At 37.4% G+C, this 17955-nt stretch overlaps 3 protein-coding genes across 3 annotated transcripts; 2 read left to right on the top strand and 1 right to left on the bottom strand.

The window, feature by feature from the left end:
- The first annotated feature begins 4256 nt into the window (after window positions 1–4256).
- Window positions 4257–4908, top strand: LOC121798954 (metallothionein-like protein type 2). Its single transcript, XM_042198237.1, has 3 exons — window positions 4257–4362; window positions 4434–4517; window positions 4612–4908. The coding sequence occupies exons 1-3, from the start codon at window positions 4298–4300 to the stop codon at window positions 4700–4702; spliced, it is 240 nt and encodes a 79-aa protein (XP_042054171.1). The 5' UTR covers window positions 4257–4297; the 3' UTR covers window positions 4703–4908.
- A 141-nt stretch (window positions 4909–5049) lies between these two features.
- On the bottom strand, window positions 5050–8383 carry LOC121798953 (kinesin-like protein KIN-10B). Its single transcript, XM_042198236.1, has 13 exons — window positions 8010–8383; window positions 7759–7927; window positions 7213–7606; window positions 6923–7128; window positions 6535–6836; window positions 6392–6455; window positions 6230–6314; window positions 5897–6156; window positions 5770–5816; window positions 5658–5679; window positions 5509–5571; window positions 5372–5410; window positions 5050–5298 (listed from the first exon to the last, which is right to left on the bottom strand). The coding sequence occupies exons 1-13, from the start codon at window positions 8252–8254 to the stop codon at window positions 5236–5238; spliced, it is 1959 nt and encodes a 652-aa protein (XP_042054170.1). The 5' UTR covers window positions 8255–8383; the 3' UTR covers window positions 5050–5235.
- A 6242-nt stretch (window positions 8384–14625) lies between these two features.
- LOC121797645 (RHOMBOID-like protein 1) lies at window positions 14626–17209 on the top strand. Its single transcript, XM_042196281.1, has 5 exons — window positions 14626–15179; window positions 15597–15760; window positions 16198–16361; window positions 16452–16708; window positions 16851–17209. The coding sequence occupies exons 1-5, from the start codon at window positions 14866–14868 to the stop codon at window positions 17098–17100; spliced, it is 1149 nt and encodes a 382-aa protein (XP_042052215.1). The 5' UTR covers window positions 14626–14865; the 3' UTR covers window positions 17101–17209.
- The last annotated feature ends 746 nt before the right edge of the window (window positions 17210–17955 follow it).

The following is a 17955-nucleotide window of genomic DNA, read 5'->3' as shown; positions in this document are numbered from 1 at the left end:
AAAGTTTAGATACTAAAAAATAATCCACTCAAAAAATGTTCTGATTTCAATTCGTTGCCCCCTTTTTTTTCGCATTTCATTCTTTTAGCTATATTTTTTAATAAAAAATTTAATGATTGCTTAAAGTTGGAATCTCGTAAATTAAATAATTAATGGGTTGGGCTCAATAGCAAAAAGAGATTCCCGGGCACAACCAACGGATGAATTTGAATTATACCCCACCTACACTTAAAGAGTGATTTCTATTAAAAGTAGTCTCCATTCCCTCTGCCTTGTACTGCTGTTTGGTGTTTCATAGTCGTAGTAGTATAGTAGGATTAGGCCATCCGCAACGCTGTCACTTATCCGTCCCTTAAATTACTATTCATGAGTCTCACTGTACTTTTTTACTTCATCTCTTAATTAAGGGACGGAACCTGCAACCCTCCGTCCCTTAACCGTCCCTTAAATTACTATTCATTAAATTTAATTTTTTATTTTTATTTCCAACCAAATTCAATTAAAAAAAAACACACTTGATTAAAAATAAAATAAAATTAAATTACAACATAAAATAAAAACACTAACTTAAAATTCAAAAAAATAAAAAAAAACACATAATTAAAATCCTAAAAAAATAAAAATGACATAATTTAAAATACAATTTTATAAAAAATAAAAAAAACTACTCCGCCGGCGAATCATCCCCCGAAGGCGGTGGAGGTGCACTGAAGCCGTGAGGAGACGGAATGCCAAGTTGTGCTGCCATAAACGCAATTCCGTTAAGATAGGTTTGGTATTGAGGATGCGTCATGCGGGAAGTGTCCGCCATTGTGGCGGTCATGTACATGGACATAAGGGAGTTCATGGGTCCCCCCCCCCCGAGCCCGAGCCCGCCTGGCTTGGTATTACCGTTTTTCATTTTTTAATTTTTTTTATTTAATTCAAATTTTTAAAAAAAATGATTTATTGCGTCAGCGTGACGATGCTCACTCGCGGGCAGGCGAGTGAGCGTCACGCATGGCGCCGGAGCGCGCCACGTCGCCTCGGTGCGTGGCGAAACGTCTCGCCATTCGTCACGGCGGGACGGAACGCGGAACGGGCTGGGGACGAGACGGGGCGCTGCAACGCGTCACGCCGCCGTCCCGTCCCTTAGTGACGGAATACGGGCCACCCGCGTGACGCGTTGCGGGTGGCCTTACTTTTATAAACCAAATATAGTGTACGCTATCCAAGCCCCATATTTCATCTCCTAACATATATCAAATCTCATTTTTTTATGTAGAAAACTTATTCAATTATACTATTGTAAATTTCTAAATTTATTGTTGCATTTTTCCACGGAACAATACCAAATATGAAATTATTGCAAAATTGTTAGTATGATACATATACTTAAAAATGGTGTTAAATTTAGTTTGATGTAAATAGTTGAAGAAAATTACTTTTTGGTGAGACATATACTAAAAGATAGTGTAAATTTGAGTTTGATGTAAATAGATGGAGTAAAATTACTTTTTAGTGTGACGTACACTCAAAAATGACTTTGAATTTAATGTAAATGGTGAGAAAGGTTCTTAACACGTGCTTCCATGACCCTTTAAATATAGTGAATTTTGGAATAGTATGAATTTTAAACAACTTAAAAGTAGGAGATATAAAAGAAAAAAAAATACTACTAGTAGAAAATGAAGTATATCTTGCTAGAAAGAATAATTTATTAAAATTAGATTGACTAAGTCTGGGTATGGATTCAATCATTCAAATGGCGAAGCGTGAAAATTTTGCCGGGATGTTTTTATGGAAGTAGGGAGTATAAATTTGGGTTAATTGCATATAAATTATGAAATTTAATCAAATTCTGATTTATGTCACATTTTTTAAAATTCAAAATAGTACAAGAAATTTCAAATATTCTCAATTGATCTATTAGTTTCTTAAATTCACTATTGCATAGTTTAGTCATCTATATTGTCACATTATACATATTTGTGCCACTAATTATTGAGTACTAGTATATGATATGTGTCACTAATTTATCAATGAATTTGCCTCTAAAATAATTTAAAATTTTATAATTTATTTTGAGTGTAAAATAAATTAAAATTTGACAAAATTTAATGATTTTGATAAATTTCCTAGGTTTGAATATGGGATTGTGGGGTGATGCTATCTCTAACAGAACTTTTGTTAACTTTATGGAGTTGTGGATTAGATTAGACAGCTTTATTTCACAATCAAGTCCAGAAATTTCCACAATATAATCAACGCTAAGAGCATCTTCAGTGGGCGGATGTCCCACTCGGACATCCACTAGGATATCCCGAAAACACCTCCCGCCACGTCACTAGGACTTCCCATCCCACTGCCACGTCACTAGGACATCCCCTTCACAATCCGCCATTCCCATCGTCCTTCCCACTAGGACTTCACGCAATAAAAAAAATCACAAATTCACAAATAAAACAATTTACGTTTACGGAAATAAAATTTCAACACGAATACGAACGGGAAAAATTAACAACTTCATTTAAAAAAAACATACATGATTTGAAAAAAAAATTACATAGTAATAAAACAAAAAAAAATACTAACATCAACGTCAACCCTTCCGCGTCCAAACCTCTTCGATAATATCGTTCTGAAGTCGAACATGGGCATCTGTTTGCCGCATGTCGGCAAATGCACGCATCCGCTCGACCTCTCCATGAGGTACCCCCATATTCACATTCGCGGTGGCCACGCCGTGACTTGGACCTGCACCCGTATCATCTTCATTGGTCCACTGAGTCAGTTCTGCACCTTCATTTTCGACAATCATGTTGTGCATTATGATACATGCGTACATGACATCGCCGATGTTGGGAATATATCACTGTCGTGCAGGACCCTTGACTACCGCCCATCGACTCTGGAGCACACTAAATGCCCGCTCCACATCCTTGCGAGCTGCTTCCTGACGGCTCGCAAAGTATGACTTCTTTTGTCCGAGCGGATGCTTGATTGTCTTCACAAAGACGGGCCAGTTTGGGTATATCCCATCCGCCAAATAGTATCACATATTGTGCTGGTTGCCGTTGGCGACGAAACTGATGGCGGGACCAACGTCCGCTCACTGAGCATTGAACGGGGGCGACGACTGGAGAACGTTGATGTCGTTGTTCGACCCGGCGACTCCAAAATAAGCATGCCATATCCACAGCCGGTAGTCAGCTACAGCTTCTAGGATCATCGTGGGATGCTTGGCTTTGAAGCCAGTAGTGTACATCCCCTTCCAGGCGGCGGGGCAGTTCTTCCACTCCCAATGCATACAATCTATGCTGCCCAACATCCCAGGGAACCCGTGCACCGACCCATGCATATCTATCAGGCTCTGGCAGTCTTCGGGGCTCGGACTCCGAAGATACCGCTCACCGAATATCGCTCTCACGCCCGCGCAAAAATTCTGCAGACACTCGACGGCTGTCGACTCGCCAATGTGGAGGTACTCGTCGAACATGTCGGCCGCGCCTCCGTACGCCAGTTGTCTGATTGCGACAGTGCACTTCTGCAAGGGCGTGAGTCCGGGTTTGCCAGCTGCATCCTCCCTGATCCTAAAATACATGTATCTTCTCTCTAAAGCACCCACGATGTGCAGAAACAGCGGACGATGCATCCTAAAGCGTCGCCGGAATAAGGCTTCCCCAAAACGCGGTTGCGGAGCGAAGTAGTCTGCATACAGCCGAATATGTGCAGCAATGTGGTCACGGGGTACTGTAGTTCGACGATGGATCGGCCGAGGTACCGCAGCCTGCTGCCGCCGCTGCGCCCTCTGCTGTAGCAGCCTATCTATCGCACCTTTCACAGCGACCTCCAATTCATTCTCGCTATCACTGTCACTAGACATTCTAGATATACTTGAAATTAGAGATGTAGAGTTTAAAAAAAATTAAAAAAAATTTAAAAATCGGACGTCCGACCCACGCCACAATGGCGGACGTCCGCCCGCCCGTCGCGCCGACATCCGAGGACACCCGACGTCCTCACGGGACGTCCGTATCCGACCCCCCCTGTCACAATGGCGGACGTCCCGGTCGCCCGTCGCGGACGTCCGACCGGACGTCCGCCATTGGAGATGCTCTAAAGTCTAGAAATATGTCGGTGGGTCCCATACTCTAATTGGGCGGTGTAGATGAAAATAGGCCGATAGGATACTGCCACGTGTAAGGATGACGTCCACGCTTCCCCAGCCTCGCACCACTATAAAAGGAGGACTCATTGCTTCTCACATCAAAACACACATTCGTCTATCACAAGTTTGCATAATCAATCAGAAAAGATGTCTTGCTGCTCTGGTAACTGCGGTTGCGGATCCAGCTGCAAGTGCGGCAGCGGCTGCAATGGGTAATTCATCATCTCAATTTCCCTTTCCTACCTATCCTAAAACAGTTTCATTAATCGATTTATATGTGCAGCTGCAGCATGTACCCGGGGTTGAACTACTCGGAGGCTGCCGGCGCCGCCGAAACCCTTGTGCTCGGCGTTGCTCCTCAGAAGACGTAAGTCTGATTTTGATTCAACCATTTTTCAATTCAATTCGATTCGATTCGATATTTTTATTCTGAAAAAAGAGAATAATTGTAATATGTATAGATACTCTGAGGGAGGGGAGATGGCTATGGGCGAAGGCGACGGATGCAAGTGCGGATCTAGCTGCAGCTGCGATCCATGCAGCTGCAAGTGAAATGGAGGTTCAGAGATGAACACCTTATTTATATAGTTTTTATTTACCAAAAGGCCCTCATAGCCTTTTCTAATAAGTTTGTGTCTTTTCTGATGGAGTGTGGTTGTTCACGTCTTTTGCTATTAGCTTGGATGGATCTCTGCTTCATTCACTTGTTATTGTAACTTTTATAAACTCATTATATCCATCATATTGTTATTATATTATTATTGGTCTTGTTATCATATTTTATCTATGCTTTATTTCATCTTTTAAATTGGACCTTTTTACTATTTTGTTATACAATCTTGACTAAAAATCTTGAAAGATTACTTTGCCTACAACCCATACATGACTCGCAATAAAAATAAGAGAAGAAAAATAAGATTACTTTGTCACTATAGTAACGTGACAGCTAAATTCCTAGTTAATACATGGACAAACGTATCTAAACACTCAAATTCTGTAACACACAGCAAGAACAAGCTCAACAGCAAATGCAGCACCTAAAATCAACACAGGCTCAAATTTCTGTTGCCTTTGCACCTTTGATCCTAGGAGTTGTGTATGAAATTCTCAAGAAGTCCTCTTGCAGCCCTTCCAAACATGTTATGCACCTAAATAATATATTTCTTCAATATTTCTGTTTCAATCCAACACAAAAAGTTCTTGTGGAAACATATGTCATACCTGCTTTGAGGAAAGGCCTATCTTCTCCAGGTCGCCGAGCTACAAAAGGTCGAATTAGATAGTTAGTGGCGACTTTGTAACGTAAGTTCTCTTACAATTCGTAAAGTAGTAAGAGTAATTTGTGTGTTTTTTCTTACAGATTTTAAAGGACTTGTTTCCCTCAGCTCAATGATGTAATTAGCCATCTTTTGCCCAATGCCCTGCAACAATAAATAGGAGTAACTAATTATGATTTACAGAGTTGGGAATTCGATTATAGTGCATGGTGATCCGAGGGGAATGCTACCTTTAGCTCCATTAGCTCCTCACTGACATAATAGACATGAAAATGTTCAATACAAACTCAAGAATAAGATCAATGCACTTCTATGTATAGTACCAGTAAACGGTGTTGATACCTGCTTGCCGTATTCAAGAATTCTATGTAATCTTGGAGAAGAGAAGTCTGTCCAAGAAATCCATTTATATCTATCAGCACAGGAAACAGAGCTGTGTAAATTACAAGGCGAAAAAATGAGGCAATACCTTCAAGCTGGAGCTCCGAGAAGTAATTTTATCAAGTGGGGTACCATACTCATGGATGCTATTTTCTCTATTACATGTTACTGCACGTAATGTAGGAGTCTTTGGATCCGAAGAAACAAAATGGGATCTCTCAATGTTGGAGTGAATTGGCGAGAGGACCTTCCTATAGGGCTTCTCAAGTGCTTCGATTTTCTCATTTTCCTGTAACTGGCCACTGGCATCGACACTTTTGTTTGTTGTTGTTTCCTTAACATGTTCATCTGGAATAAAGAAGTATCACACATACTTGAAAAGCACTTTAGATTTGTGAGACTAAGGCAAGAGATAGTGTACCAGCAGGATTTGATTTTGATGCATCCACAGAAACTGGGACAGAAAGCTTGTCTTGGTTAGTTTCTGCAGCAGAAAGGTTTTCAACCTGTGCAATAAAACCAGATTACTTGAAAGTATATGTCATTTTAAGTTTTGGTTGATATAAATCACATGAACACTAACCTCTCTTTTATAGTCAGTGTAAACTCCACCCTGAAATAGTTTTTTTCCTGTTTTACATGAACTCCTGTGGATAAACAAAGACATAAGTGTTTAGCATTCATGGAACAGATCATGTCACATCATAGTAATGCAAAAATAATCACCGCTCTTTTGAATCCAGAACTAGTTCGTTGTTTCTGACAGCTTTAGTTGATGGTGTAAAAGTACTGAACTTCCTCACAGGTTTCACCGAACAAGGACTTCTACTGTAAAATGGAGAATTGAATATTTTCCGACCACCTTTCATTTTGCCTTTGGATTCTAGCCATGCCTGGAGCTTTGCCGCCATGTCAACTTTCATGTTTGAGTCTGCTTTTTTATGAGCAGGGCATACAAAATTGGAAACTTGGCGAGACCGTGCTGCCAAGCTAACTGTATGAACACATTCTTGGTACTCTCCTGGATTCTATGACCCAAGAAGCCCAAGTTACTACAAGGTTCTTGCAAGTTTAATGCGCAAAAAACACATTAGAAAAGATCAAGTTGATATACCAGACAAGCCACCATAAGGGCGTGGCTTGTTCCTCCGAGAGAATCCTGTAATATGCGTGTCAATTTGCTGTCTCTGTATGGTACTCTCTGCTTGCTGTTATTAAGTGCATATATCACGTTCGATAGTGCAAAAAGAGATTGGTTGATCTTAGTGCTCTCTTGAAGTCGAATTCCTTCATTGCAAATTCTCCTGTTGTCTTCATTACCTAAGTTTCATTGATAGACAATCAAATGTTAGAACAACTTTCTTGAGATTCCACAACAGAAACAGTAGGCCAGTTACTGAAAACCTGCTAAATCAATGAGGTTAAGTTTGCCAGTGACACTTTTTTTGGTTGATTCATGACAAGGGGTGGATACAGTAATCACTAGCACGCCATGGCTACGGCTCGATGCATCATTCAGATCCGTGCAAACAACCTTCCGCCTTTGGAGTGCAGAGTTGAAAATCTCATGAAACTTGCTGGTTGAATCGACTTCCATTTGAGCCAGCCCCTTGAGATGCATCTGTCCATCCTTGTCATCCAAAACCATGATCTCCTTTTCTTTAGGATCTAACAGATCATAACATCTGTCCAAGTATATCTCGTAGTACGATACTGCAACGCTACTTCCCGTGCACTTGCAGTCGGACAAGATGCTCGCAACCGCAAGATGCATTACACCAGGCAGCAAATCACTCCCCTGCAATTTTCATTTTACCAAAATGAAGGTTAAGCTCCTAACATAGTACACAATCCTAACTGAATTATTTGATCAAATTCAACACAAAATACTATAGCATGTCATGAATTTTGAAACTGTATCAATTTAGGTTGAATTTTAAGGAATGAAACCTGCATAGTATAGGTTTTTCCGCTGCCGGTGGCGCCGTAAGCAAAGATGGTGGCGTTGTATCCCTGAAATATTGCCGGAATCAAAGGCCTCACTTCCCTGTCGAAAATCTGACCCACATTGTTGTAGTCTTGCCCGAAAAAACCATCCAAATTGAAGCACTCATTTCGACTACATCCACGGGAAAACATCAATTACTCAATTCGGAAAACCCAAAATTGGAAATTTCAAGTCACGAATTCAAAGGTTTAACCTGGTTTCTTGATCTTTGAGAAGAACGGTGACTTCATTTGAGGAAGAGGCTTCCGATTCTTGGAGAGAAACGCAGGAGATGGGGCGTCCATTTCTGGAAGAAATTTCATGAGGGAGAAAGGGACGAAGTCGTACGATCACTCTGACCTGCGCAATTGAGATGGATTGGTGGCGATATTTGGCCGGGGTTGAAAAGGTTTGGCGCTGAGTTGGTGTGACGCAGAGCTTTTCTGGTTGAGTGGCCATGACAATTTGAGATTTTTGAGCAACAGAGGAGATGAGAAGACGATGTTGAAATTCTAAATAGGAAAATTTTGAATGTGCGCTTTCATAGTTTAAATTCAAATCTGGGCATGGATTCTCCTACCCGTTGGTCGTTGCAAAAGGTACCAAATATTCTATACTCCTGTTAAAAATGGCCCTGAACTTTAATATTTTCATATTTACGGTCCTTAAAAAATATTGTTAACTTCACATTTTGCGTTTTTTTATTGATTTTTTTTAAAAAAATACGGTCTAAAATGCCTCACAAAGTGTATTAAATTTGTATATTTTACATACTACACTAACATAGTGGCATCCATATCTAAATCAATCAACTTTTTCAGTTATGTGCCTTGAGTAGTGCATTTTATGTCTATTCTTCAGGGCATTCATAATAGGGAAACTCTCCCCACACCAAGTTTTCAGTCATGAAACTATTCTCCCTTTTAACATCTCAAGCCATAACTCTCACAATGGACGTTCTTTCCCACGCTAGATTATTAACTTACATTATTCATTGTTTTACTTCTAAAATTAAAATACTGAGACAATAACAAAAAGTACTTGATAGATAATAAAATAAAATTACAAATTCTAAAAATTAGAAAATGACAAATACTAATAACAATCTATAAATCATGTCATTCGATTTTCTTAGTGAGTATACGGATCAAGAAGGTTGTTCATTCGGAGCTACTTTGGGGTCATCTCCGATACAACCAAGAGGCTCACATTAATACTGATGTTATCAAGAGCCATGGGAATGCTATCAAGAGGCAGATTGGGTGGCAGTCAATGGAAGCAACTTCACCGCTCGTAGAGTATTCAACACTAGCTGAGGTTTTTATTTTCTCTCCACTTCCAACCTCAGACCCACTGCTAAATTTAGAGTCCTCTGAAGAAGTTGTCAAGCGTCTAAGTACTTGAAGTCCTTCTTCTTCTCCGCGAAGAAGACATTGTTCGTCTTCTCGGCACATCTTCTAGGCGTTGGAGTAGAGGCTTCCCTGCCCCACTTCTGCATGTCCTTCTGAACCTGCGACCAATGATTCCAGAGCATTTTGTACCCACCCCCTGTGCCGTCATGATGCCCCTCGACCTCAACGGAGAGGGATGCCCCCGGCGCCTCCCAGCTCCCTCCCACTCCCATTGCGAATGGCCTTATGACACACTTATATTTCTCTTTCTATTTTTACATTTAAAAGTCTCGCTTCTTCTTGTTCTTTCCCATTTTTATAATTTTGAGAAGCTGGATATGTTGACTACATCAATGAATTATCCAGGTCAAAGAATGTTAATTATGAAGCCTGAAAGGAAATCACTGAGGCCAATTTATTTCCTACGATAAAATTTTGAAATTACTAAATTAGATCATAATATTATAGTATCATAAATTCAGAAAACATCTTTATATAGTACAATGTTAACAATAAAATCATAAATTTAGAAAACATCTTTATATCTTCAAAGCACAATATAGAAGCATTTATTATGGTGTAGTAATTGTCTTTTTTTACACAAGAATACTTAATAGTAATAAGAGTTATTTACATGTAAATGCACGAACGTTGAGTATTTTTTATGTTTTCCCCTAAACTTTAATTTGAATACAAATGCACATACTTTTTTTATCTACTTTTTTTCCTAAATCTAAATTCAAATCCGATACGGAAAATTAAAACTAATTTTCCAGAACTTGCTGCCACTCAGGCGCTGCATTGTTGTTTGCCTGTACATGTCTTCGTCTTCTAAACATGGAATAACCGATGAAAAAATGTTGTAGTTCCTTTTGCTCACTAGTTGCTCCTTTTGTTTTGTATTTACGATTGCTATGCCTATGTAGACAGACGTAACCAACTTGTGGATATGATAATACTTTATCTAGTTTAATTTGCTAATCCGTAAGATATGCTAGAATAATGAGGTGAGTTTTCTTTCTAGTTCATCACATGTGCTATGTTTTCAAGAATTTTCAGCAATGTCTCATGAGTTATGTTTATAATAACTGCTACTGTTTATTACTAATGGTTATGAAAAATGATTGTAGATTTTTTTTAGCAGATGGAGACTGTTAAGGATGAAGTTCCTTAACTCGTTGATTTTGCGTCGAACGTCGCGGGAGCTTTTGCCCGTCGATCAATCCGACGTCAAAATTAGGGTTTTGTGCGTTTTGCACGTTTGAAAGGAAAGAGAGTAAGAGAAAGTAAAATAGAAGGACAATTGATCTTGCTTGAATAGTTGAACTAAAGAACAATGTCCACTATTTATAATAGTGGATACTAACTTAATGAGCAAGACAAAAGATATGAAAAAGATATGCAAATCTATAATTAACTAACTAAATAATAATAATAATAATAATAATAATAATAATAATAATCGTATCAACTCCCCCACGGTTGAAATCCACCTTGTCCCCAAGGTGGGCACCATAAAGCAACAATGAGTGTCGAGGAATCCTCCTGGGTCAAACATACACCGAATAGTTGAGCGTCTCCCTGCATCAATGCGTCCATGAATGCTCAAGCATAGAGTGTCATTTTGCAGAGGAATCAACCGGGCATCGGCGTCGAGGAAAGTTGATCGATGATTAATACTTGTAATATCACCAACATGCCAAACCACATATACACAGGTAATTACCTTCTTTATATCCTCAATGGAACCATCTTCGTCCTCTTTCAACAAAAAATAATCAATCTTGTTGCTCAACATTGTAATATCCAACTTGTTAAGCTCTACCGCATGTATAGGTTCTCGGCAAGTAAAAAAACATTACATGGATCATCTATGTCATCTTTACTACCATAAATTGGTCCACTAACATCAACACTAGAATGAATAACATCGTTTTCCTCTTCATCATTATCAACGACAATTAATTCCATCGAGTCATACCCGAAATTGGAGTTGCACGACAGAGATATTGTGGCTGGTGGAGGCGGGATAGCACCGACAACAGGCAGCGAGGTTCTAGATGGATTGTGATGGAGATCAGCTGGGGCGACGGCGGTCATCTGTGGTAGGGGACACGATACCGGCTCCGTGTACATGACACTAGCTATAGGGTCTGGTGGAGGTTGTGTCGCGGCGTGTGGATCGGCCAGGCAGCGTTTGTTTGCATCCATCCGAGACGTCAATTGCTTGACAGTTGCAGTCAAGGGCTCAAGCTGTGAAACCAAGGCAGCCAACTATAGGTTCGGTTCCAAATTCGGCGTCACCGGATCACGTGCCATGCTGAGAGGCCCCGAACCCGGATATGGCGGTGGTTCCGGCAAATCGAAGCCCGTATAGGGCGGCTGCGCAGGCAGCTGGTCAACAGCCCGTTGCTGGTACGCTCCTAGTTGGTAGTAAGGATTCACGGTCTGCTCGTCAATATTAGGATTCAAATGCTGAGGCGGTTGATAAGGCTGAGAGTATCCCTGCTGCGTGCACAACCTTGGCAGGTCCCAACAAGAGGGCGGTGGTGGCGAGTACAAATCTGGCTCGTAGGAAGATGGTTGCTGATACGCAGTTTCCTGGCGCAGCCATGGCGGGTCCCAGGAAGTGGGTTGACGGGCTTGGTAAGGATGGTGTTGTGGGTGGAGTCTCCCATCCTGTGGATATGGATATGATGGTTGTTGATCTAACGCTCTGTTCGGATGGAGCAGGGGTTGAGATACGGGCTGCCATAGGTGGTAATCCGCCTGCCGTAGTTGATATCCGGTGTAGCTGTACGACATGTAGACAACGATTCGGAGGAAGAGATCACGATGAAAGCACCAATTGTTAAGGATGAAGTTCCTTAACTCGTTGATTTTGCGTCGAACGTCGCGGGAGCTTTTGCCCGTCGATCAATCCGGCGTCAAAATTAGGGTTTTGTGCGTTTTGCACGTTTGAAAGGAAAGAGAGTAAGAGAAAGTAAAATAGAAGGATAATTGATCTTGCTTGAATGGTTGAACTAAAGAAAAATGTCCACTATTTATAATAGTGGATACTAACTTAATGAGCAAGACAAAAGATATGAAAAATATATGTAAATCTATAATTAATTAAATAATAATAATAATAATATAATAATAATAATAATAATAATAATAATAATAATTAATAATAATAATAATAATAAAATAATAATAATATAATAATAATAAATAATAATAAGAATAATAATAATAATAATATAATAATAACTTAATATATAATAATAATAATACTAATAATAATAATAATCATAATAATACTAATATAATCATAATAATAATAATAATAATTATAATAATAATAATAATAATAATAATAATAATAATAATAATAATAATAATAATAATAATAATAATAATAATAATAATAATAATAATAATAATAATAATAATAATAATAATAATAATAATAATAATAATAATAATAATAATAATAATAATAATAATAATAATAATAATAATAATAATAATAATAATAATAATAATAATAATAATAATAATAATAATAATAATAATAATAATAATAATAATAATAATAATAATAATAATAATAATAATAATAATAATAATAATAATAATAATAATAATAATAATAATAATAATAATAATAATAATAATAATAATAATAATAATAATAATAATAATAATAATAATAATAATAATAATAATAATAATAATAATAATAATAATAATAATAATAATAATAATAATAATAATAATAATAATAATAATAATAATAATAATAATAATAATAATAATAATAATAATAATAATAATAATAATAATAATAATAATAATAATAATAATAATAATAATAGTATCAGAGACAAAGACTAAATCAATCAAGATGGGGGAGGGCGTTGGAGATGGAGCCTTCTCCCGTCTTCGAGGAGGAGCAAACTGTTTTTGAAGAGGGGAATGGAATCAATCATGCACGGTGAAGGGAGTGATCCAAAATATTAAAGAAAAAAGGACGATAAAATAAAACAAGACAAAAAATAAAATATAAAATATAAAAGATTAGTAAATTAGGATATCAAATAAAGTAAAATTAAATAGATATTTCATTTTTTTTAAAAATTAAGTATATCAAAAAAAAAATATATTGAATGTATTTGAATACTGTTCCCTCCGGTGACATTGCAAAAAACAAGTAAAATTGTAAAACGGAGTCTAGAGAGTGTATTTCAATGATTGAAGTGCAATCAATCAACTGTAATCAAATAAAATTCGTTTAACCCGGTGCAAGCATTTCGGCTTGACACGTGTCACGGGTGCTTTATTAGCTTATCTTTCATGGATATGATGTTAATTGATAGTTATACGTAGTGATTATGAGATTATGTAATTTAATTTTTAGTTTTGGAGTGGCGACCGACTCCATTTGGATGATGTGATTTAAATCTAAATTATGTGTGGTGTCCTGTGTGAGAAAAAGAATATTGACAACTAATCCTATATGAATAGCTATAGTAATACAAATAATTAGTATTTTATTCGTAGATGTAAGAGTGGACTTGGACACAAATAATGCAATTAGTAAAATACATATGACATCATGTTTGGATCTTAATCTCCGTCTTAGCACTCTTTGGATTCTTGCACGTGCCTGCAATCTGCATATTTCCCTCCATCATTATTTCATTATTATTGCTTGCTTATTTTCTTTCTTCTTTTTTTTTGACTTTGAAGCAATCCATTTCTTCACACCTAGGCATTCTCATATATTCCAAAATAGCATGCTACCTATAAATGTTAATTTCCACATGAAAAATAGTTAAATGTTAATTTCCACAAAAATAGTTTTTAGTAGTAAAATGTAGAAATATCACAGGAATAATAACTAGTTCATCCGTCATATTGAAGATGACTCACTTTCCTTTTTGGTTTGTCTCAATTAAGATGACTCATTACTAAAAATGGAAATATTTTTATCTCTACTTTACTCTCTCCTCTTAACACACAAAATAAAGTTGGATAAAATCACGTGCCGCTCAAGGAAGGAGTCATCTTCCTTGGGACAGAGGGTGTACTACTTTTGATCCACATTAGAAATGAAACATTATGTGTTTTGGAAAAAATGATACATTCTCCGTCCAAAAAGATAAGGTTATTTTTTATAACACGGAAATTAATGCAAGTAAGAGATGTAATGAGAAAGATAGTTAAAATAGTGAGATTCACAATAGTGTTAGTATTTAATGATGGATCTACATTAGTGTTATTAGTGTTTAATGGTAGATCTTAGTGTTATAAATTAGTACTAAATAAATTAATGTATATAGGTAATGAGTATGAGACTTTCCATATAAATGGAAATGTAATTTTATGAGACAGGACGAGTTAGGCCTAAAATTTGGAAAAGGGTGAATAAAAAAGGACTCGAGTCGAAGCAAAGAACTGGCTTGCTTGCATCGTCGGCAGATCAAAAAGTAGTAAGCATAATAATTACAGAAAAAGAGAGAGAAAGAAACAGTGGAGGATAAAACGGTTAAAACAGTTGTCCGAACAATCTCCTCCACCTCCATCGCCGGCCACCCACCCCACCAACCTTCGTCTCCAAATTCAAGCCTACTCAAACAAATTTAAACCCACCAAAAATCCTTTTTCTCTGCATATATCTCCGATCCCAAAATGGACAATGCCGCCAACAGCATACAGGTCCGAGTCCACTCACGGCGGGGCGCCAACATGATCCACCCTGTTTCCATCGAGTCTCCGTCGCCGTCACCAGCCGCTCCCGTCGTCTACAGAGAAGTCAAGCACTTCAAGAAATGGTTCCCGTGGCTCATACCTTTCTTCATACTCGTGAACACGCTCATGTTTATCATAACAATGGCTGTCAATAATTGCCCCAAGAATTCCGTCTCCTGCCTCGCTCCCTTTCTCGGGAGCCTTTCCTTTCAGCCATTCAAGGAAAATCCCCTTCTTGGCCCTTCCTCTTCCGCGTAAGCTCTCTGCTAATTCATTTCCGATTCTCAATTGAATTGTTTTCTAGTCTTGTGAGGGTTGTGTTAATTTTGAAATACGACCAAACTAGAAAAAATTAAATTAGAGACTCTTAATCTTGAAATTCAAACAACACAAGCCTTGACTCATGAAACCTCACTGTATTCTCTGTTTTATTGCTGATTTGTAATGTAATTTGACCTGCAAACATGCTAAATGATGATATTGTCAATGGAGCTTTGATGCCTATGAGCTGTGGATGACTCTATCAACAGTTGTGCTACATAGTCTCGTACTAACTGATTGCAACTTCTCCTAACTGGGAGGTCATCGAATACCTTGATTTCGTTTGTGAGCGAGTGGTGGTTTAGTACTGGATGACCTCTAAAAATCATTTGAATCTTGGCTTGGTATAGGTTGGAGAAGATGGGGGCTCTGGATGTGGGTAAAGTTGTACATCAACATCAAGGATGGAGGCTTATCACCTGTATGTGGTTACATGGCGGAGTTTTTCACTTGCTCGCCAACATGTTGAGTCTGTTAGTCATTGGCATCCGACTTGAGCGAGAATTTGGATTCGGTATGTTAAATCACTACGTAGTACATACTCATTCTCATTACCTATCATGTGGTTGAAAGTGACATTGCATCTTGGTTAAACCAAATAAATTGGAAAAATTTGACTGTAGAAGTTTATATGTGGTCTAGAGGATGAGAGACATTACAATCTTTTCTCTTGGTAAAGTTTCAGATAATAGAACCATTTGAACATGATAGCATGTTGATATCTTGTGATTGTGACTCTATCTAGATTTATGGCCTTAAATATGCTGTTTGTTAAATTGAGTATGTTTGCAGTTTACATTGTTATTAGAAGATGATTATATGTTTGCCATCCATGTTTCTGTCTATCATGAAACTATTTGTCTCCAATCCGTATTTAGTTATATGTTCGTGCAGTTAGAAATCAGAAGCAGCTGCATATAAATTGATCTAGTTATATGTGGTGCTTTTCAGCGAAAATTGGTTTGCTTTATCTCATTTCTGGATTTGGTGGAAGTCTTCTATCTGCTCTTTTCATTCAATCAAATATATCAGTTGGTGCTTCTGGTGCACTCTTCGGATTGTTGGGAGGAATGCTGTCGGAGCTTATTACTAATTGGAGTATATATGCTAACAAGGTATTTATCTCTCTCTCCCCTCTCGTGCTAATCAAGGGCTTATATGAAGTCTTAAACTTTTTGCTGAAACCAAGAATCTTCCATTTTCAGATAGCAGCTTTGTCTACACTTATTGTGATTATTGCCATCAACCTAGCAGTAGGAATCCTCCCGCACGTTGACAACTTTGCTCATCTTGGAGGTTTTATGTCCGGTTTCCTTCTTGGTTTCGTGTTCTTGATCCGCCCTCAGTTTGGTTGGGTCAGCCAGAGATATGCTCCAGCTGGGTCAGTGACTTCAGCTACCCCCCGATTCAAGCCTTACCAGTGCATCCTTTGGGTGCTTTCTTTGATCTTTCTTATTGTCGGGTACGTCTCTAAATTGTTCCGTCTCAAGGTTCTTGTGTGGTTAGGTCCCAATTCAAGTTATCCATCTCACTAGGCCAATTATGTTATATGCTGCCTTATTCTATTTCGACTGAAAATGCTAAACTGCGTGTTGTATATATAGGTTCACGGTGGGGTTGGTTCTGCTCCTCCGTGGTGAGGATCTAAACGATCACTGCTCGTGGTGCCATTATCTCAGCTGTGTTCCTACTTCCAGATGGAGCTGCAACACGCAGCCCATCTCGTGTCAGGCTGTGCAAAGCGGGAACCAGTACACGTTGACATGCTCGAACAGCAGCAAAAGCAGGACGTATTCACTTGTTAATCCGACAACGACTCAAATTCAAGGACTATGCACTCAACTTTGTCGATAGATTAGTTTTATGGGAAGTTAGGCTAGATTACTTTGTACACTGTTTGCTGTAGCTTCGGATTCTGATTAGTGTGAGGTTTATATAAGTTTTCATTCATTTGTTCAGCTCATTTTGTGTCCTGTTATATGATAGATATCTATCATTTCTTGTCAATTGTGTTTTCTTAATTCTCCATATAAGGTTTTAGTTGCAATAGCAAAGCATAGTTATCAAAATGGCATAATTCTTCAACAGTCCTCTCTTATAATCCTTGTCTACTGTTGTTACCCAAGATTTTGATAAGTTCATTGAAATTCAGTCACAAGTTTTTACAATCAAAATGGCAAAGCCAATTGATTTTGGTTGTAATGCTCTTGAAATCTAGCTATTAATCATTTTTAAATAGAGAACGAATTTGTTACTGCTATATGAGTATATTCTACTCACAAAAAAACTCAACTTTTTTTCTCCAAATATAATCCTTCTTCTATTCTATAATATTTTATATTATTAGTATCTCTTATTATTTACTATGGATGATGATGACAATAACATATTCTCCAATTTTCTATATTTACTCTAGTCCAAAATTCAATCATTCCCAAGATTATATTACTAGTTTTGATAAAAAAAAATTATGGCAATCGCAACGGAATGCCAAATTTTCATCGTATGTTTTGACAATCAATTATGTAACTTCAATTTCATATTTTAATTATTATAATTTATTTTGATTTTTTATTTTATTTTTTAAATTGTCATTTTTTAACTATAAGTTATAATATTATTATGAAAAATAATATTAAAACAAATATAATAGTGTAATTGAATGGTAATTAATAAACTATCAAAAAAGATATGATTGGATTTTATGAA

This window comes from Salvia splendens, chromosome 4 (assembly GCF_004379255.2).
Source record: "Salvia splendens isolate huo1 chromosome 4, SspV2, whole genome shotgun sequence".
In the NCBI taxonomy this organism is placed as follows: Eukaryota; Viridiplantae; Streptophyta; class Magnoliopsida; order Lamiales; family Lamiaceae; genus Salvia; species Salvia splendens.
Note: the sequence above shows the minus strand (reverse complement) of the source record. Positions and strands in the feature narration are given on the sequence as shown.